The sequence below is a fragment of the Helianthus annuus genome, chromosome 16 (genome assembly GCF_002127325.2).
Source record: "Helianthus annuus cultivar XRQ/B chromosome 16, HanXRQr2.0-SUNRISE, whole genome shotgun sequence".
In the NCBI taxonomy this organism is placed as follows: Eukaryota; Viridiplantae; Streptophyta; class Magnoliopsida; order Asterales; family Asteraceae; genus Helianthus; species Helianthus annuus.
The window spans coordinates 144,428,679-144,451,763 of NC_035448.2; the positions used below are offsets into that span (position 1 = coordinate 144,428,679).

At 35.6% G+C, this 23,085-nt stretch overlaps 2 protein-coding genes across 2 annotated transcripts; one reads left to right on the forward strand and one right to left on the reverse strand.

Moving 5' to 3' along the window:
• Positions 1–1,060: 1,060 nt before the first annotated feature.
• On the reverse strand, positions 1,061–1,747 carry LOC110918007 (CST complex subunit STN1). The gene has a single exon (XM_022162406.2). The coding sequence runs from the start codon at positions 1,648–1,650 to the stop codon at positions 1,156–1,158; it is 495 nt and encodes a 164-aa protein (XP_022018098.1). The 5' UTR covers positions 1,651–1,747; the 3' UTR covers positions 1,061–1,155.
• Positions 1,748–14,846: 13,099 nt separating this feature from the next.
• On the forward strand, positions 14,847–16,839 carry LOC110915750 (non-classical arabinogalactan protein 31). The gene is made up of 2 exons (XM_022160504.2): positions 14,847–15,326; positions 16,335–16,839. The coding sequence occupies exons 1-2, from the start codon at positions 14,873–14,875 to the stop codon at positions 16,673–16,675; spliced, it is 795 nt and encodes a 264-aa protein (XP_022016196.1). The 5' UTR covers positions 14,847–14,872; the 3' UTR covers positions 16,676–16,839.
• The last annotated feature ends 6,246 nt before the right edge of the window (positions 16,840–23,085 follow it).

Below are 23,085 nucleotides of genomic sequence, written 5' to 3' on the forward strand. Positions count from 1 at the left end.
CCAGTTAGTTTTTGCTGATGTGGCATTTGATGTGGCCCTTTTTGCTGACATGTAACATGATGTGGCATTTTTGATAATGTGGCAGCTGACATGACATTTTTTGATGACGTGGCAACTGACATTAGTTAACTGTGTTAGGGTTCAGTTAGTTAGGAAGTGTTATCGGCAAATAAGTTGAAAGTTGGGAGTGTTGGTGTACAAATCGAAAGTTGAGAGTGTTATCGGTCAATTGGTGAAAGTTGAGGTTATTTAAATCCAATATCCCTAAAAAATTTGAACAAACAGTGAAAATGATTTTTGCTTCAATTTTTAATTTTATTCTAATTTGTTTCTTCTCTACGTTTTTTTAACATAAAGAGTATGCGGTTGTGTTAATTTTTAGTTTAATGTTTCGGAAGAAATTTTGTTGCTGAGTGAGTTGTGTTCAAAATAGAGTATGCTTCTGGTATCTTAGGGTGTATATCGAGTGTCGGTGTCATGTTGATACTATGACGAACAAAACCAATACCAAAAAAATGCAGACACCGGTGTGGGTGTTATTGGAATCAATACCGGCATTTATTTTTATGGTTTCGATCAATGAATACACGAACTTATATATTAGGTTACATGACAATATTTTTGAACAACAAATTTCAGGGCCTTTAGCAGGATGCTAGAGCCAAAGTAACACAACAAATAACTAACAAATTACAAGTATTTTTTTAAGGGCAATTGGATTTTAACACCTTTAACTTTGAAGAATTGGCCGATAACACTCGCAACTAACACTTTGATCTGTGACACCCCAAACTTTTAATTTTGTTTGTCATTTCACCACTCAGTTAAAAAATGAGTAACTGAGTTAGTCTTCCATCCTAGCTGGCATCCTACGTGGACTATTTTTGACAATATTAAAAAAAAAAACCAATAACAAATCCTAAATTCTAATTTAAGATCTGGGAATCAGTTGACTATGTTCATATCAGTTGACTATGTTCATATCAGTTTCAATAGCAAGAACATCTTCATTCAAATAGCAAGAACATCTTCATTCAAGAACATCTTCATATCAGTTGACTATGTTCATATCAGTTACAATAACAAATCCTAAATCCATCACCACCGCCACCCTCTTTCCTCTTCAAAATCCACCACCGCCACCCTCTTTCCTCTTCAAAACCCACCACCACCGCCCTCATCAAAACCCACTTTTGTTGAAATCGACTCAGATCTACCGCCCTCATGAACAATCTCCGCATTCGGATCCCTCTCAACAACCACATCCGCAACAGTAAGTTGCACATTCCCTCGATAAACACCCACCTTCCCTCTAACCCTAACCAAAACCCCAATTTGAACAAATGTTGCAAAACTTTTAGCCACTTCGGCAATTCGTCGAACATCTGGTGGGCATCGACGAGAGAAATAGGGGGAAGTGAGTTGGTTGAGCCAGATAACACAGGGGATGCATCCGGTACCGTCATCGATGGTGAATTTGAGGAATCTGTCAGATTTGTGTTCCCAGAAAGTGATGATATCGAGGGTTTCGGCGCGGGAAAGGATGTGGGTGCCTTTGCGGATGACGGTGTTTGGGTGGGATGACGATGGGATTAGGGATAAGATGTCGAAAGCTAGGAGTTTTACGTGGGTGTCGTGTAGGGATTGCATTGGGGGGAGGGGGTGCCGGAAAATAACGCCGCTATGCACGGTGGAAAGGGTTGGGGCGGTGGTGGTTGATAACAGTTGGGGCGGTTGGTGGTTGATGTAAGTGGTGGAGAGGGTGAGGGACATAAACACACACAAACTGTGTGTTTTTTCTCTGCAACATTATGTATATATATTAGATATATTACTTATAGTTTATTATGTATATATTAATTACTGAAATTAAAATATACACATAAGTCTCCAAATAATCCACCTCATCTTGCCATTTGCTTCTTATAACATGTGTTTGCCATGTCATGCGTGCCATGTAGGATTAATGATGCCAGCTAGGATGGAAGACTAACTCAGTTACTTATTTTTTAACTGAGTGGTGAAATGACAAACAAAATTAAAAGTTTGGGGTGTCACAGATCAAAGCGTTAGTTGCGGGTGTTATCGGCCAATTCTTCAAAGTTAAAGGTGTTAAAATCCAATTGGCCTTTTTTTAATAACAAATTTGGATTATTAGAGTATCATTCTGCCACCAGCGAAACCACCCGATCATATCCATCTCCACCTGGCTATAATATCTATACACAAATTCAGAAGAAAACCAAATAAATCTGGGAAAAACTTTGTTGTAGGAATCGAACTCAGAACCTAATGGTCCCTAAGCATCATCTCACCTCTAAAATGCCACTATAAGCAGAGTTTACATCAATCTTTTCATGGCAAAGTTTTGATCGAGGATCTATTTTTATGCATAAGCAACCAATGAATTTAATGTCTTATACTACTTTGGATATAAGAGCCACTTTATTGGAGAAAACCAATCGTTCCTCACCCTCTAAATACATTACCAAGCCGTAAAAATGAACCCTTGAAACGCTTCCTTTTTTTCGTTGATCCAAAGGAACAGTTTTGTGCACCGTAAGCATTACTATTAAGAAAGTTAAAATAGACAGAAACATTTTGAAAACCAACAAAGTAGATATGAGTTAATTTGCATTACTAAAAAGTAAATTAATATATAATATAAAATAGTAGTCGTGTTTGAAGGAACCATATGATGTCTCAACGGCTAGTAACCGAAGCAGCAGAAGTAATAATTTACCACAGTGATTTCAAATCATTTTACCGTTGGAAAGTGGACTGAAAAGCCTAAAATACCCCCACCATGTAGGGGCAACCTGGCTACAATAATAAAAGTATGCAAAACTCCAAAATCTGCTCATTCTGACTGTATATTACCTTGCACAATCCTCGATAAAAAGTTGTAAAAATAAACTTACGTAATAAACCCCGTCAAATCAACTATTTACACTTTTTACCCTCAATGTTTGATTTAGCAGTTGGTTGCATGTCCCCTTTGATTTTTATTTTGATGGCCAAAACAAATTTTCTTTATACATTGGTGATAGTTTATCTTTTTGGACGTGATTTTATCTATATAAGAGTGAACGGGGTGTCCCAGTGAAACTCCTCATCACTGGTGAATGTGAAACACCATCGCAAGTGCCCCTTTCACGGTTGTGATTGGTTTTTTCCTGATGGTTATCACGGTGTGAAGAGAGTATATTGGGTAGAGTTAATCTTGATATTAAAGAAAATGAGATGTTAAATTGTGATTGAGTGTTTTATTTATTTTGGAATGTGATGAGCATTGCAACTATTATGAGTGAAATGTGACATAAATAAGGTGTCAAATGATGATTGGCCATGATAGAAAAATTTAGTGATGGGTGTCCCATCCACCCTGGTACAAAATACAAATCATATTCATGTAGCTAAGCTGCCTTTCCCTTCCATAACACAACATAAACCAAGAGCTTCTTAGCCTCCTCTTCTACTAGTCAAGCGCTATGCACCCCTTTTATTTATTTTTTCATTATGGAATAAAGATCATGTCGCACGTAAATAACAAGAGTTACATTTTGCTGATTGATTTAATATAAAACGAGTTTAGTTTTGTGGAGGATATGTTTTCTTCGTGTAGGCATGATTATCTAATACGTATGGCTTAGAAAATGAGAGGGGGGGGGGGGGATGATAGGGAAGGAGAGAGATTGTTATCATATATAGGTTGTTTTCCATCTTTATCGATGGTCAAAACACAAGAATATCTTTAACAAAGTTGAGTCATTACACTATACAGAAAAAACGAGTGAATTTCAAGGATTGTCTTTTATCTTTATACCCATTTTCAGGCGCTGTCCTATATGTTCAAAATTGACGAGTTTTGTCCTTTATGTTTTTATATCATACATGTTTTGTCCTTTAGGCCTAACCTAGTTAGTTTTTTCAGTTAAATTTGGTCATGTGCTTTGCACATGAGGGCATTTTTGTCAATTCAAAGGTAAATTCAATGGTAGATTTACAGCTCAAAGCTTTTGCAACATTTGAATTGACAAAAATGCCCTCATGTGCAAAGCACATGACCAAATTTAACTGAAAAAACTAACTGGGTTAGGTCTAAAGGACAAAACGTGTATGATATGAAAACATAAAGGACAAAACTCGTCAATTTTGAACATAAAGGACAACGCATGAAAGTGGGTGGAAATTCACTCCACAAAAAACTTATGTGCATTACTAGTATGTGCTCGAACTGACATGGTAATATGTACCATCGGTTTAAGTCTCCCAAATATGTCTTGTCCTCGAATTGAGTGGTTTGAATTTCTACTCGGTGACCAGAACATTTTTTCACTTATCAAAAGACAAAAGCACGATTGGTGTCGCGTTGCAATTGCAATTGTTTATGATACACAACAGAAAAGGATAAGGTTTTCGTCCAGTTTTGTGCTTCTTTGTAAAGGGTTAAGTCTTTGTCCTTTTATCCTTTAAATGAATATAACTTCATCATATTAGGAGAGAAGAGATGACACGGATTAATGACCATATGTTGTCTTCCGTTGCACTTGCACCATGAATGCAAATCGACAAAATACAGGTTCAAGCATTGTATATTTACATATGTTTGTGCCTTTTCAACATATTTTCATGTTTAACTTGTTCATGTTCATATCTTCTCGTCTTTTGATAAGTTGAATTTGTCTGAAAGTTCTTTTTTACTTTAACACCTATTGAAAACAATGTAATGTAAGATTGCTATAATAAAACCTTTTTTTTTAATTATAAATTAACCTACTCCAAAATATTCCTAAGTATTTGTACCTTTAAGGATTTAACCCTAAAACTCTTGGATAGATGGAATCCTTACCAACACACCATGTTAGACCATACAGAGTGGCGGCATGGAGAGGAGAGGGCAAGCCCCTACACGCCACCCACACCACCCAGCTTCTTCTTCACCTTCACCATGGGTGTTTCCCTTTTATTTATGGAGATTACCATGGGTGTTGCTAGGGCCGTTCAAACCGCTCGGCGCTCGTCGCTCGTTCGGAAATTGCTCGGAAAATGCTCGTTCGATTTGACGCTCGGTTTTAAACGAGCCGCTCTACTCGGTTCGGTTTGTAAACGAGCCAAGCATGATGTTGGTGCATACGTCTGTCGACTTCGTCTTGTATCGAGTCTTGAATTGCTCATGGCACGAAGATCGAGAAAATGAAGCAGAAAGTTAATTCCGCATGAAGGTCTTAATTCCGCTTGAAGATGATCTAGTAATTCCGTACGGAATTAAGAAGTAACTCCACACGAGTCTTAATTTCGCATGTAATGATTCCGTTTGAAGCATGTTTCATGCGGAATTACTAGTCTATAAATAGGTGTTAGGTCTGTGTCATTTCACACGAAATTACCTAGTTGTTTTCCGACGGGGAAGCTCTGTCGAAGTGTCGTCTTGTTGTAAAACTGTTCCAGATCAATATAAACGACAATTAAAGTGAATATCTTGCTGAATTTAACTCATTATATCTGTTTCCGCCTTTCATTCTGAGTAGAACGCCTCTGATTGACTCATCTCGGGTCCGACAACGTTCCTACAAGTGGTATCAGAGCTCAGGAGGAGGAGGTCAATCGATTTCAGCCTGATTTCATCTCATTTTCTTACTTCTACACCTTCTTTTTCTCAATTGAACAAGTTTTTATGGTTAAAATGATCTGAATTTCACATATCATAAGAAAAACAGTGTTTTAAAAAATCCTTGAGAGAATTGGACCATAATTCAATCTAAAACTGACAAAATTCTTAATTTTGCAAGAAATTCTGCTTGAACATGGTGACATCAGCATAATCTCGTTTGAAAGTGTTCTTTAATTCCGCACGGAATCACCAAGTTTGGTTAATTTCGTTTGAATCAGCAGCTAATTCCGCACGGAATTAATATTTCCGCTTAAAATCGTTCAAACGAAATTATAATTTCGTTTCAAAAGAGTAATTTCGTGTGAAACTGAGTAATTCCGCACGAAATTACTTAATTTCATTTGGTAATTTCGTTTGAACTTGTTAATTTCGTTTGAGGTTGTCTGTTGCAGGTAATTTCGTTTGGAGGATAATTTCGCTTGGGAGTAATTTCACTTGAACAGTGAGTATCTTGATAAACGTGTTACCGAATCATGGACGAAGAGTTTTACAACGCGTTTGCTTCATCCCCAACTACTCCGGCTGCTATTGCTCAAAGCATGAACATGGAGAATGAAACCGGAACTTTGAAAAAGCCCCCGAAGCTTATGGGAATCGAGGAATATTATGGATGGAAAGATCGATTCAAAAACTGGGTACAAGCCAATCATTTGAGGTCTTGGGAGTGCATTGAGAAGAAGTATGTTAGACCGCGTACAGATTTGGGTGTTACAAAAGCAATTTCTGAACTGAATGACAAAGAGAGAGATATGTATAAAGCAGAAAAAATGATGATCAGTTTGTTACAGCAAGCTGTAAAGGAAGACATTTTTATCTTGCTTCAACATGATAACACTGCCCGTTCAATCTGGGATGCTTTGAAGGTTAAATTCGAGGGTAGTGAGAAAATGATTAAGAGCAAGAAAGCACTACTAAAGAAAGAATTCGATTTGTTTTCAAGCTTGGCGGGAGAAACATCAAAGAAGCTGATTGAAAGATATTGCCACTTAGTTCGATCTATGTATTTGTTGGGAATAGAGAAAAGCCAAGATGAGTGGGTCGACAAATTAGCTGACGCTTTACCTCAAAAAGAGTGGGGGTACATTTTTGATGATCTTGAAGAACACTAGGGAATATGATGGATTGACTATTTCACAGTTCATTGAAAAGATTGAAAGTCAAGATCTTGAACAGCAAAAGATTGCGAGGATGAATAATCCGAGTAATCAACAAGATGTGAAAATGTATTACAAAGGTAGTGTTCAAGAGGTTGAAATGAGTCCGAAAATTCAAACTGCGTTTAGTGTTGGGAACTCATCTGGAATTGTTGATCAAAATTCAAACAGTAGCAGTGGAATCTCTTCATATCCAAATGTGAATCCGAAGAGTTCAACTACAAATTTTCAGCATCAAAGTTCAAAAACTGGAAATGGTTGTGTGATACAGTGCAATATTGCATTGAATCTCCCGAATGGTCAAAGTATTTCTGAAGAAGTTGCAAAAGATCACATGACATTACTTGCTACAGTTTTGGAGACCTATGAGGGATTGGTCGCTGGAAGGAACGGAAATCCTATGCTGACAAAAGAGGATTACGATCAGATAGATGCAGAAGAAATGGAACTAATGGACATCAAATGGTGCTTGGCTAGTGTTTTGAGGAGAGCAGAAAAATTTAAAATAATTACAGGAAGAAATGATTTTCTAGATGCACATGTTTCTACTTTAGGTTTTGATAAATCTAAAGAATACTTGTTTTCGATGCAGGGAGAAAGGTCATTTCAAAAGAGAATGCAAAAATCAAGAAGCTAGTGGAGCAAAGAATCCGTTTGGTAAAGATGATTACTATCGAAAAGCCATATATCAACAAGTTGCTCATGAACCAAATCAACAAAAGGAGCCACAAACTGCTCATGCTAGAATGATCAAAGATGCAAATAAGAAAGCTTATTATGGTATCATTGATCAAGATGATGAAAAAGTTGCAGAAGGTTTCAGCTGGGACAAATATATTCCACCTGATTCAAAAGTAGTTGCTCTCATTGCAAAAGTCATTCAAGAACCTGATTTATTTACAGAATGGATGAAAGTGTTTGCTAGTGATGATAAAAGTCAAGAAGGAGAGTCTGTTTCATCAGATGAAAGTTCAGAAAGAACAACAGTTTTTGATCAAACACCATCTGATTCTGGTTCTTCAGATGATAGTACAGAAAAAAGAAAATAGAGTTTGATCAATCACCAATAGAAACTGATGATTTTAGTGATTATGAGGAAGAAATGCATATTGATGTTGCAAAAATTCATTTATCTCCTGAAAGTTTTCAATTTTATTTTGCAGATCGTGTGGAGAAGTTGAAGGAGAGACGAGCAGCAAGAGAACTAAAGAAGAAGAAATGTGAGAATGTTGATCAAAAGGAAGAGACTTTTCCAAAAGGATGAAGTTAAAATTGCTGAGAAGAATGGTGAAGCTGAGAAGGTGATTGAGGTTGAGAAAGTTATTGAAGTTGAAAAAATTGTTGAAGCCAATGAAAAGATTATTGAAGTAGAAAAGATTGTGGAAGTCATCAGGCCTTGTTTAAAGTGTTTAGAATCTTGCAAGCAGTGTGCAGAAAAAGATGAGAAACTGAGTGAGAAAGACAAGATGATAGAAAAGATACTGTTTGATCTCAACTACGTGAAAGAATCTTATGATATGTTGAACAAAACAGTAACTGGTTTGCAAAAGACTAATTCTGAAAGAGAAGATGCATTAACAATGCTGAATGCTGTGATGATGTCGAAGCAGAAAGCTATAAATTTCTACATTGAAGAAAGTGCAAAGTGGAAGCATGAGTTGGAAACTGAAAAGATAGAAAATGAGAGAATCAGACGATTATTACAGAGTTCTTCTAGTTCTGATTATCTTATTGACCGAATTTATCCAACTGTTGTAGGTCTTGAAGCATTTAAAGATGAGAAGCCGAAGAAGAAGGATACTGGTAAGAAACAGAGTGTTAGTTACAACAAGTGTCCGCCTCCGATCTGGGAAGGTTATTCTCCCAGAAAACCAAATGAGGAGCAAGTCCAAAAGGCAGTCAATATAAAACTGAAGTCTGATATAACCGATGAGTTACCAGAAAACATTGACATCACTTTTACATCGTCTGACACTGATCATGAGTCCGAGTTAATAAAAAGGTGGTCGATCAGGTGTTGGATAAAGATGAGGAGTCCGAGTCTGGAAATTCGAGTTCGTCGGTCAACAGTCCAAAGACGTCGGTTAAACGGGCTTACAGTAAAGAGTTTTTGTTATCAAAATCGAATTTGGATGATGAAACATTTGAAGTTGCATATACTTTGAATGATTCTGACAAATTATATTCTGATAAAGAATTCCCAATAAGAAGTGTTCAAATTGAAAAGATCAAAAAGGTTTTCAAAATGACAGAAATTAATATTTCTGAAATAAAAGATTTAAATCTTAATGAAAAACCTAAAAAATACACTTCAAGAGTTCAACAACGATTAAACAAGAAAAAAGGTTCTGGTTCTGGTTTTCGAAAGAAACCAAACCATAACGGTAATTTCAAAAAGAAAGGATTAGGTTTTATTCCACTTGAAAATTATAAAAATGAGAAAATTTCTAAAACAAATACAAAATTTGTTGCAGGAACAAGCTGTGAAGAGGAATCAAAAAGCTCATTCTGGAAACAATCAAACAGCGAATTCATTATCCAGAAGCAAGAAAGAATGGGGACTGGAGTTTTTTTTATAGAAAGGAGACTAGAACTTGTTACAAGTGCAATGAAGTTGGTCACATTGCATGGAACTGTTCTCAAGCTACAAAGACAAAACAGGAAGTCTCTAACAAGCTCAAAGAAAAAGTTGTTGAGAAAAATGAACCACCAACTGAAAAAATCAAAATTTTTGAAAATTCAACATATGAAGTTGGTGAGTGTTCAAAGAAAAAAATTTACAAAAAGAAAGCCAAAGACAACCAAGTGTGGGTTGTTAAGAAGTCTGATGTAAAATCTGGCGATGAATCTGATTCCACAAAATCAGGGGAGCCACAGGTTGAGGTTAAAGAAGAAAACTCAGTGCCTCTAATGGATGATGTTAATTTTCCACCATTGAGGGCTGAGAATTTTAAATCAAAAGTTGGAAAGGTTGAAATCTCAAATCAATTCTCTTCTGAGAAAAAAGAACTTGATGTCGAGAAAGCGTTTAATGGAAATGTGAAAAAGTTTTTTGGAAAAATGATTGAGGGTAAAGTTCAAGGGGTTAAAGATTTTTATGCTACAAAGAAGGCAACTTATAACCCGACCGAGTCAGAATTAAAATCACCCAAGGCTGGTCAGGCTTGGGTGGACATTTTCTTTGCTTAAAAATCTTGACTTGCCGGAGCTCCCAAGTTTGGAATCGCGGAGCAGGAATCGGCATCATTCTTGATAAGAATTGATTTTGTGAATGAATTTTAAAGTTGATAAATTTTTACAGATTGGGGACTTGCCGGAACTCCCAGGTTGGTAAGTGAGGAGTAGGTATCGACATCTTCCTTGAGAAATTGATTTCATCTTACAAGTGGTACAAATGTTTGTTCTTACAAAGTGATTTATCAAGGTCATTAATTTGAACTTGATGTAATCCTCATACAAGTGGTTGAAAACAAGGTGATGAATTGATCCCCTAACCTACAAGTGGTAAAATCAACTAAACTTGTTTTCCGGAAAAACCATTTTGATTAAAACAAACTTAAGTGTTTTGAAATCTAAATGGGAAAATAGTTTGTTGAAAGGGGGAGTTCTGATTGTTTATGCCAAGTGGGTGGCGAAATGAAGCGATTCACAACAGTTGTCACTTTATTTGTACAGTTTTTTTTTAATTTTTTTTAAAAAAAATGTGTTTACATTTTAGGGGGAGTAAAAATTTCAGAAAATCCAAAAACATTAGAAAATTTGAAAACAGCAAAAACATAATAAAATTCAAAATTTGAGTTTTGTTGTATATAAGAGGAAATGATAGTACATCAGTAGACTATCACAACACGCTAAAGATTTGGAAAACTAAATGTGATAAACGATCTCACTGTGGATGTGCCAGTAGGTTTTTGCACATTTAGTAGATTGTTTTCGAGATATAAACCTAAAATTTCAAACTTACTTATATCGTGGGGAACATTTGTTGGATATATGGGTAACCCCCGAAATCTTGTTTGAAAGGTCCCTCTTTCTGAGATACTAGGTCTTTATACTCAGTGATACCTGGCGTATTATCCCGGGACTTCTGATATCGCGGAAGCAATGGCCTAGTCCCCGTATAATACCTTCTGCTTGCTTGAAATATAGCATCGCCCTCAGTACAAAAAATGATGAAACATTGAAAAATGCTAATCATGTGCTGTTGAAGAAAAGATTCTCTAAAGGGAACACACCTAAAGACGAACCGTCATCTCTTTGTTGAACGGAAGTTCTGACATGAGCTCTCACGGTTTCGCATGTAACCCTTTACAGATATCATCTAGGTATACTCACCTGTAAGACTGAGTATTGGGATCTGGATACGGGAGTATATTCAAGTGGTGGGACACTCGTATAAGTTTAAGTCTTTAAAACATTAATATAGTATCTCGAAACATTTGAACTTTGTGTGAAAATTTAAGTGGACCAATATACTGACAATCTAAGTGAATTGTTTAGAACTTAAAATGAAATGAAGCTTAACGATGTTGGTGATTTGTCTCATAAACTGATATGATCCTCTTACACAAACTCACAAAAATATTGTCTGTAAATATTTCTTTACTGCATTTCTTTATCAAAAATACCAAAAGATTTTCAGTGTGTTTTAGCATAATTTTTGAAAAATTCAAAAAGATTTTCGACAACTGGTGTTGAAGAGCTGATTTTCAAAATTCCAAGTGCTAAACATGATAACATTTCGTGAGGGGGAGTTTGTGTTTTAAAGGTTTTTAAAATGATTAAATCATTCTTTCAAGTGGTTCATCAGAAAGAGATCTACAAGTGGTGTCTGTGATTGTCAAATCCTAAAATCCTAAAACTTATGTTTGTGGTAGAGACAATGCAGGTTTGAAATTTGAGAGGAGCCAGGTTCCGATACCTGAGGACTCTGTGGTTTGAGAAGAGCCGGGTTCCGATACCTGAAGATCAGAATGGATGCCAGGTGACGATTCGGATTACGAGCATAAACTCGAGGGGAAGTATGTTTGCAAAAGGGGAGCCTGTGGATGCAAAGAGCCAGGTTTCAATCCTAGAACTAAAGTTCACGCAAGCTGATGATGCTGATGAACTTAAGGAATCAAGAGATCTGATCAAGAGAATTAGAGAGAAGAAAGAGCCAAGTTCAGATCCTGGTAAAGATTTGTTCAAGGGAATGTGTTGGTGCTGAAGGAAAAGAGAGCAGACAGACTGATAAAGACTGAAGATGCGAAGACTCGACACAGTAGACTCGTCAACATCCGGGGGGAGTCTGTTGGTGCATACATCTGTCGACTTCGTCTTGTATCGAGTCTTGAATTGCTCATGGCATGAAGATCGAGAAAATGAAGCAGAAAGTTAATTCCGCATGAAGGTCTTAATTCCGCTTGAAGATGATCTAGTAATTCCGTACGCAATTAAGAACTAATTCCGCACGAGTCTTAATTTCGCATGTAATGATTCCGTTTGAAGCATGTTTCATGCGGAATTACTAGTCTATTAATAGGTGTTAGGACTGTGTCATTTCACACGAAATTACCTAGTTGTTTTCTGACGGCGAAGCTCTGTCGAAGTGTCGTCTTGCTGTAAAACTGTTCCAGATCAATATAAACGACAATTAAAGTGAATATCTTGCTGAATTTAACTCATTATGTCTGTTTCCGCCTTTCATTCTGAGTAGAACGCCTCTGATTGACTCATCTCGGGTCCGACAACGTTCCTACACATGAGCAAAGGTCCGCTCGGCTCGGTTTGGCTCGAATATATATATATATATATATATATATATATATATATATATATATATATATATATATATATATATATATATATATATATAGGGGACCGCTAGAATGAGAACCACCCCGAGTTGTAAGAACCACGAGAACTGCGACCCGCGGGTGGCCGTTGACCACGAAATTTTTTTTACACCTAGATCCGTATATTTTAAGACCGGGTGTAAATTTTGGGTTCAAACGGCGCGCCCGAGAGGGTAGTTTTTTACGCCCAAAGTTTGGGTTTTTTTAATTTTTTTAATTTTTCTTTTTTTTTAACCAAACTTTGGGCGTAAAAAACTACCCCCTCGGGTGCGCCGTTTGAACCCAAAATTTACACCCGGTCTTAAAATATACGGATCTAGGTGTAAAAAAAATTTCGTGGTCAACGGCCACCCGCGGGTCGCGGTTCTCGTGGTTCTTACAACTCGTGGTGGTTCTCATTCTAGCGGTCCCCTATATAGATATATATATATACATATGCACATGCACATACATATATAAACATGTATATACACAAATATAAATTATACATATATACACACACACCAATATTTATACACACATACATAAATACTTAAATATAAATTAAATTTATAGTTTTATATATATACTACTCTATTAGATTTTGGTCAACTATATACAAATTTAGAACTATATCTATGCGTACTAATCCGATCACGCCAATAAAAAATTAATATCACATCTAAAAAGTTCAACCCTAAACAGATAAACGACAGTCTGCTCATCGTCTCAATGTTTCATGTCGTTACCGTAAGTCAATCGTCTCTTGCTCTCAACGTCATCGTTCGTGCAATATGATCATCGTCTCGTCGGCCACAACATTGTTATTCATAAGAAAAATATTATGCCATGAAATATGCTTGTTTATTAAGAGATAAAAACTTGAGACCCTATATTGTCACTACCTCTCTCAGCAAATTTAAATCGGGCGACACGGTTGTTCAAATCGCTCAAACTTCGCTCGCCCTCGCTCGAAATATTTAATGCTCTAAAAATGCTCGCTTGTTTGTGGCTCGGTTTTAAATGAGCCGCTCCGCTCAGTTCGGTTTGTAAACGAGCCAAGTACGAGCAAATGTCCGCTCGGTTTGGCTCAGCTCCTGAACAACCCTAGGTGTTGCCCCCTTCCAAAGGCTTAGGGGCTGTTTGGTAGCCTCTTAATGACCATTGAGATGCTACCTCTTAATGGTTTAAAACCTCTGAATGAATAAGAGGTAACCTCAAGTCTGAATGGTTAAGAGATAACCTCTGAATGGTAAATCATCACATGTCATATTCTTCTACCTTCTCATTGATAAAATTCTTAATGGTTCAATTAAGAGGTAGCCTCTTAGTAACTATTCAGATGCTACCAAACAACCCCTTAATCCACTTGTCTTCATACCACCGTTACCCTTGACCACCCTTCTCTTTTTGTGATATGGAAGACAAAACTCTTTTGGTAACGTGACAAGTACATGGCATGCTCTTGCCTTCATGCCCATGACTCCATATAGTCTTAGGGACTATAAAAAAGTTTTAATTACTAAATTGTAAATACTAAACTTTTTGTATTATAAACTTTTTTTTTTAATATTAACATGTAACTAATAACTAATAACGTAGTGGTCTAGTGTTTGACCCACAAATATAAAATAGGTTAAATCATTGCAAGTTTAATATCAGGTTATGTTTATAAGGGAGAAAGTGGAACCCAAGGGTACTACGCACCCTTGCCTCGATCAATGAACCGACACCATGTCAAATTCTTTACAAAGTATCCTTATACTACAAAACATTAGTAGCGCCCTATCCTAAATACTCTTGAACCATAAACCCTACTCTTTTACTTCACCCATCAATCACACACACGCTTAAACCTTAAACTCATTAAACATTCCAACCCTTACCTTGGCGGCTTCCTCTACCCGCACAACTTACTCTCAATCCTTACCCTTAGGGGTAGCCACGATGTTGTAATGAGGGTTAGAACCCTCTACTAGTGAGGTTCCCCGCCCCCTAAAAACAACTCAAAACCCTAAAGTTTACAATCAAAACTATACAATAAAGAAATCCTGATAAATAACGTTGTTCATTTACTCATTTTCAAAAAGCTTGTGCTTTGTTTTTTGGACTTGTTATTTACCCGGACCCACACATAAAAACCCTCGTAAAACATCCAGATTCATCCATTTCAATCCTATATAAATACCCTTTCACCACCATTCCCCATCACCACCACACACACCAAAATGGGCTTTAGGGTTTTACTCTCACTACTACTCCTAACCTCCTTCACCATCAACACCTTTGCTGCTGACGTCGGTGACAACGTCAGCTGGACTCAGTCCCCTCACCACGCGCCATCACACCAACCGGTAGCCGCACCCGCACCCCACCATCACCACCACCACCACCCCCACCACGCGCCATCATACCAACCGGTGGCAGCACCAGCACCCCACCACCACCACCACCACAAACTTGCTACTTCCCACGCGCCTTCCAAGGCCCCTGCTCACGCTCCGGTTCCGGTTCAGGTTCAGCCACCCACCAAGGCTCCGGTTCAGCCACCCACCACCTCACCGGCACCGGTTCTGCCGCCTCTGCCGCCGAGAAAACTGGTGGCGATTCAGGGTGTGGTTTACTGTAAGGCTTGTAAGTATAAGGGGGTTGATACACTCATTGGTGCTAAACCACTTCAAGGTATGTTTATTTTAAGTATATGCATGCATGGGAAAAAAACATTGCATTGTTGGCTTGTACTGTACAACTCAACAATGCGTGATAAAATATTGTACAAGTTATTTATATAGACTGCATTGGTGAATCTGTTTGAAACTAAATTATAGATGGAATGTGTGTAAAAACAAAACGTACAACTTGTTATGCACAACATAGTTTTTGTTGGGTTAAACAAGTGCATTTGTGGGTTGTACTGTACAACATAATTACATAAACATGGTGAAGAGCTACAGTACAACTCGTTTATGCACATGTTTTTTTTTTTAAATTTGGTTGCAACTTGCATCATTACGAGGTTCCGGAAACTAAATTGTGGATGACACGTGTGTATATGAAACGTACAAGTTGTTAATGCACACCATTGCTTTGTTGGTACAATCCATCGATGCATTGTTGGATTTTATCAACACAATGAAGGATTCTTCTGTACAACCTTCAATATACTGTGGGGTTGTACCGTACTAGTCCATAATGCATGGTATAGTTTTTAATTGTGTATAGTACAACTCAAATGATGTAGTTCTGAGTTGTACTGTACAACTACTCAATGCATAAAATAATGTTTCAAATAAAGATCCTCAACATAATATAGTTTTTAATTTAATTGTATAGTGGTGGAATAGTACAACTTAATTGATGCATTGTTGAGTTGTACCGTACAACTTGTCAATGCATAAATTAATGGGAGATAAAAAAGTAAAAAAGTAAAACCTCCACTTACATGGTAGTGGTCAATGAACAACTGCCACAACATGCTTTTCTTGGGTAAATCAACATCAGGGTACAAGTAACCAATGCATGAAAATGAGTTTTCAAAATCTATACATGGTACAAGTGACCAATGCACAATTGCCAAACATGCTTTTATCTTGGGTAAAAACAAAATATCAGGTTAAAATTAAATCAACATCAAGGTACAAGTAACCAATGCATGAAAATAATATTTTGAAATTTGTTTGACCATGACAGGAGCTGAGGTGCTGTTAACATGCAACAATACAAAGTATCCACTGAGGGTCAAAGGTACAACTGACAAGAACGGGTACTTCTTCATCAAGCCACCCAAGACTTTGACCACATATGGGTCCCACAGGTGCAGAGTGAGCTTGTTAAGCTCACCCATGGCTACATGCAACCAACCCACTGATCTTCATGCTGGAGTCAAGGGGTCTTTGTTGATGCCTAACAAGAAGCCACCATTGTCGAGCCCAGATGCTCACCCACTTCCCTATGATGTGTTTAGTGTGGGTCCGTTTGCGTTTGAAGCTTCTTCCAAGACTCCATGCGCTAAAGAAAGTTTGGAGGACTAGTTTAGCATTTGAGGAATAGTTAAGGGGTCGTGTTTTAAGTTTTATGATTTTAGCTTATTTTAAAAGCCTTAAGTTGGTGTGTGGTGGTTGTAATTTTTAAGGTGTCCTTTGATTTCTATTTGAGAATGAAAATGTCGACGTTGATGGATGCAACATTTGCCCTTTGTTGTGGTGTGTAATTTTAGCGTTTTTAGCGTTTTTCCCTCAAAAAAAATGTCGACGTTGAGAATGTAATTTTTTAAGGTGTCCTTAGTGGGTTTTTAGCGTTTTCCCTCAAAAAAACGTCCAACCATGCCCTTCAACTGCCCTCAGCGACGTTTTTGTTGCAAAATTGGGTTGGGGCGTTCCAAATTAAACGCCGGGTGGAGAAATCTTGTGCCAATCATACCCACGGTCAAATATCATTAGTTTTAATTAAAAAAACCAAAAAATAAATAATTGGGTAATTATTGGATGAACTTTAGAAAAACGTCCCATAATATCCTATTGCTAACTGGACTGTCACATGACGGTCTTCCTTCACCGCACCATACAGGGTGTTAATTTTACATTTATGATCATGCTACAAGTTAGGTTGATGTAATTGTCAAGTTAAATCGCACTGAAAAGGTGTTCAGAGGTGCGTCTTTCTCATGCTACAAATTGGTTGATGATATTAAAGAGGGTGGATGCAAAATGAAGACAGCAACAACATCAACATGAACAGCATAACTATGAAAATGTACAAATCATCAAGAATGTGCATTTGGCCAATGGTCCCACCATTTATGTTATATCTGTATAATGTAGTTGCTAAAACATTAAAAGATAGATGATCACAATCATTTTACTCGCTATATTGTATACGAATGAACAGTTAATACTTACTATGCTAGTGATACTTTATATACACCATGGATATTAGCCTGAATCAACGGGAACATATTTGATATGCGTGCAAAAGTTGATATATAACCATAGATGCGTGTATCGTGTCAATTTTTTTCAAACACGTATATATATATATATATCAACAGGTTATAATATTTATTATTTCTTTTAACGTTGTTAGTTTTAATATATTATCTTCCTTGTCTATTTCTGTATTTGACCACTTTTGTTAGATATTGTTAGGTTAAAGAAATAGGCAATAATAATGGAGGTAGATGTGTCTCACTAAAGGAAAGCATGAGCATGAGCATGGGTGGAGACCATTTCTTTCACAACTTCCAAAGAAATTTAACATCAAAATGTAAAAAGTAATTGAAAAATGTACAATTGAAAGATGTAATATTTCTAGTCACAAGATGAATGGGCTTCTCACATTTTGTCTCATGTACGTTGTCCCCACTCACCTTTTTTTAAATTCAAACTGAACCATACTTCCCAAGATAAAAAGGAATGTGACGAAACCATGAAAGACGTAGTAATCGTTCCTCTTGTATACAAAGTATAAAGTTATATGATCAATTTGACCTCCGTAAAGTAAATAAGTTTCTTACGTATATATAAATACCAAAACAATTAAACATAAAGAATATTGTATTTTAATAATCCTAACTATTAAAAGTCCCAACTTAAAAAATAATCACTGACAGTCCCAAGTCCCAACTATTAACATATTGTTCTCCAATGGATCCTGATTAATAGAACCTAAACGCTATTAGTCTTCGGTCGCCGGAAAAACGTTTTTTTTTTCACGGAAAAAGATTCTTAAAGGTCTGATCCAAGGTGAAAAGATGTTTTGGACGAAAATGTTGAGTTTTCCGGCCAAAAAAGTTGAGTTTTCCGGCTAAAAATGAGTTTTCCAGCAACCTCAATAATTGGGGGCTTTTACTAGAAAAAATTGCTAATGGTCCGTAATAAGGTTACTGAGTGGTTTGAGACAAAAAAGTTGAGTATTCCAGACAAAAAAGTTGAGTATTCCAGCCAAAAACGTTTTTCCAGCAACTGAAGACTAACGGCGTCAAGGTTCTGTTAGTTAGGGTCTATTGGAGACCAATATGTTAATAGTTGGGACTGTCAATGATTATTTTTTAAATTGAGACTGTTGGCGGTTAATGACAAATAGTTGAGATTTTTAAAATCCAATATTCCTAAATATAACAATATTTTTAGTATATTTTTATCCATTTTATATTTTTATGTATGCATATCATCATATTCTTCTTTGTATTGTACAAACATGACTTCTTTTATAAATAAAAATAAAATAGATATACAAAAAAATGGATACATAAAAGAGTATATGCTTGACAATTTTCTGGTATAAACAAATAAAGTAAAAAAACTTAAAATAGTTTGATTCATAAATATTGATGATGATGATGATGATATACGAAATAATTTTAATTATTTCTTTGATACAAAGATTTAAACATGATATATAACACAATATTTTTTGTCTTGTAAATTTCACCTATTATTAGCTCATGCCTTTAGCCAATGATCTCTAGATCAAATAGTAGAAGACTTTTATTTCTCTTGATAGATGCAAGTTCAACTCCTACTTGGTGTAGAGTGAGACATTGGTGGGCAATGATAGGAGACTCAGGGAATCTTGGGTTCGATCCTTGAGCCAAACGGGTTTTACCGGTAATTCCACTGTCGTGCCTACGAGCGGGTGGGTTACCGGTTTTCCCCGGAATTGGTGGTGGACTCGGGTTACTCTCGGAGTACTCCGTTTGGTCCAGTGGGTGCCCCGAGAGTGCTCGGGATTAATTCTGTTGGCCGTTAAAAAAAATTAGCTCATGCCTTTATGGTTGGTAACCGTGATTGTTTTTCTTTTAGCGTTTTTTTAAGAGTTTTTTCCTAAAAAAATGTTGGTGAAAAAAGTATTTACCAAAATGGTATTCTTTGAAAAGTGTTACCAAAATAGTGTTTTAAACAGTTAATTATGTCTCTCTCCTATTAAAAAGGATAACATATTGTATGTTTATTAAACAAAGAAAAACACTATAAAGATTAAACAATAGAAAAAAAAATAAAATAAAATAAAAGAACAAAATAACAATCACTGAAAAAAATAAAAAGAGGTTTAATAACTTTAAATTTACTCTGATATTTTGGTTTCTCTAAATTTTAATAATATGGCACTTAACTTAATCGATTATACAAAAAGTTGTATAAACAGTGAAATCGTTTAGTGTATATATATATATATATATATATAGGGTAAGGATAGTGTAAAAAGGGGCTAAAGTGTGAGAAGTGTATTATAACACTATATATAATACTATCTAACACCATATAAACACCGTATAACAATATGTAACACCATATAATACCATATAACACTATGTAACACTATATAACATTATATAACAAATATAACACTATACATCTATCATAGACTTGCTATCAGACAAACTATAGTGTTATATTTGTTATATAATGATATATAGTGTTACATAATGTTATATGGTATTATGTGGTGTTACATATTGTTATACGGTGTTTATATGGTGTTATATAGTATTATATATAGTGTTATAATATACTTCTCACACTTTGACCACTTTGAGCACTTTTTACAGGATCCTCTACCTATATATATATATATATATAGGGTAAGGATAGTGTAAAAAGGGGCTAAAGTGTGAGAAGTATATTATAACACTATATATAATACTATATAACACCATATAAACACCGTATAACAATATGTAACACCATATAATACCATATAACACTATGTAACACTATATAACATTATATAACAAATATAACACTATACATCTATCATAGACTTGCTATCAGACAAACTATAGTGTTATATTTGTTATATAATGATATATAGTGTTACATAATGTTATATGGTATTATGTGGTGTTACATATTGTTATACGGTGTTTATATGGTGTTATATAGTGTTATATATAGTGTTATAATATACGTCTCACACTTTGACCACTTTGAGCACTTTTTACAGGATCCTCTACCTATATATATATATATATATAGGGTAAAGTTCATGCGAGAACCATCTTTATTGCGAGAACCGCGAGAACCAATGTGAACACAAGCTAAAATAGCTAAAAAAACCCTAAAAAAAACCTAACCCCCACCCCCCACCCCCAAAAACCTAAACCCCCCACCCCCCCCCCCCCCCAAAAAAAAAAAAACCTAACCCCCCCCAAAGCTAAATGCTAAAAACTAAAACCCTCAAAAAACCTAACCCCCCCACCCCCCCCCCCCAAAACCTAAACCCCCCTCCCCCACCCCCCAAAAACCTAAACACCCCCCTCTCCCCCAAGCTAAAATGCTAAAAACTAAACCCCCCAAAAAACCTAAAAAATCTAAAAAAATAAAAAAAAATCAAAAAAAAATCTAAATTTTTTTTTTTTATGTTCAAATCGCTACTTTTAGTAGCCAAAAAAAAAAAAAATTAAAAAAAAAAAAAAATTAAAAAAAAAATTTTTTTTATTTTTTTTTTGGATACTAAAAGTAGCGATTTTTATATAAAAAATAGTACAAAAATAAAAAAAAAAATTTTTGGGTGTTTTTTAGATTTTTTTAGGTATTACTGTTTGTGTTCACACTGGTTCTCGCGGTTCTCGCAATAAAGGGTGGTTCCTAACGGATCTTTGTCCTATATATATATATATATATATAGGGGGCTGCTAGAATGAAAACCACCTCGAGTTGTAAGAACCGCGAGAACTACACCCCACGGATGGGCGTTCACCACGATTTTTTTTTTACAACTAGATGTGTAAATTATAAACACAGCCGTAAAAAAAAATTTAAACGCCGCGGCCGAGGGGGTAGTTTTTTACACCACAAGTTTGGTGTTTTTAATTTTTTTTCTTTTTTTTTTTTCACCAAACTTGTGGTGTAAAAAACTACCCCCCCGGCCGCGGCGTTTAATTTTTTTTACGGCTGTGTTTATAAGTTGTAAAAAAAAAACCGTGGTGAACGCCCACCCGTGGGGTGTAGTTCTCGCGGTTCTTACAACTCGAGGTGGTTTTCATTCTAGCAGCCCCCTATATATATATATATATATATATATATATATATATATATATAGGGAGGGGCTCATGCGAGAACCACCCTTATTGTGAGAACCGCGAGAACCAAAGTGAACACAACCTAAAATAGCTAAAAAAACCTAACCCCCCCCTCCCCCGCCAAAACCTAAACCTCCCACCCAAAAAAAAAAACCTAACCCCCCTCCCCTCCCCCCAAGCTAAATGCTAAAAACTAAAACCCCCAAAAAACCTACAAAAAACCTAACCCCCCCTTACCCCCCCTTACCCCCCCCCTCCCCCCCCCCCCCAAGCTAAAATGCTAAAAACTAAACCCCCAAAAAACCTAAAAAAATCTAAAAAAAAAATCTAATTTTTTTTTAATATTTTTTATGCTCAAATCGCTGCTTTTAGTGGCAAAAAAAAAAAAAAAATTGTTTTTAAAAAAAAAAAATTTTTTTGGCTTCGAAAAGTAGCGATTTTTATATAAAAAATATTAAAAAAAACAAAATTTTTTGTGTGATTTCTAGCATTTTTTAGGCATTTTTTGTTGTGTTCACATTGGTTCTCGCAATAAGAGGTGGTTCTCGCATGATCTTCTCCCTATATATATATATATATATATTTGTTCTGTTAATATAAGTTATTATAAAAATGTATGAATAAAAATAAAATTCGTGTTTGTTTTGTACAAATTGATATGACCTTAAGTTGTTAAATTGTTTTGGGGTAACTTTGTAGAATAGTAACCAAGTTTTAAAAGTATTCCAATTAGGTCACTCAAGTTTCAAAAGTGTTACAATCAGGTCACTCAACATTCATTATTCATTATAATTAAGGGTCTTTTCATCAATTTCATAGGTAACCATGGTGATGTGTATTTTTTATTCTTTTTTCTCTTTTATTTGATGCTAACGTCGAGTGATGACGTGGATTGTAACTTGTTTTTTTAATTTTTAATGTAATTAAATGGTTTTTATTTTTAATAAATATAATTTCATATATTAAAATAATTCGACACGAGCATCTTATGTTCCATTTTTTTCTTGACACATGGAAAAAAGGACATGGCTCGATTTGAATGTTAAGTAATATAATTGGGACAAAAACAACACCAGTGACCTAATTAGAACACTTTTGAAACTTGGTTACTATTCTGTGAAATATTCCCTTAATAATTTTTTAACAATAAAGAAATACCATATTAGCCTAGACAAGAGTGAAAAGTACTTTTTTCTATCAAATGGTTGAAATTTTTAAAAAGATCCCTTTTAATGATAAACAGTGAATAAAATTTTGATGTTTTATTTCACTTTTTAGTATATTTAGATTCTTATTTTACATGAGTTCACTGAAAAAAATAATAATAAAAAGAAAAGAATTAAAAACTGTTGGTAAAAGATATACAAAAAAAGATATACAAAAAACTATATGGATTGATTGGAGTAAAAGAAATTATTATAT

What these genes read in the sequence shown, in the direction of transcription:
- LOC110918007 (XM_022162406.2), bottom strand. Translation starts at nt 1,650, where the DNA reads ATGCAATCCCTACACGACACCCACGTAAAACTCCTAGCTTTCGACATC.
- LOC110915750 (XM_022160504.2), top strand. Translation starts at nt 14,873, where the DNA reads ATGGGCTTTAGGGTTTTACTCTCACTACTACTCCTAACCTCCTTCACC. An exon ending in TGGTGCTAAACCACTTCAAG is followed by an intron (nt 15,327 to 16,334) that starts GTATGTTTATTT and finishes TGACCATGACAG; the next exon opens with GAGCTGAGGTGCTGTTAACA.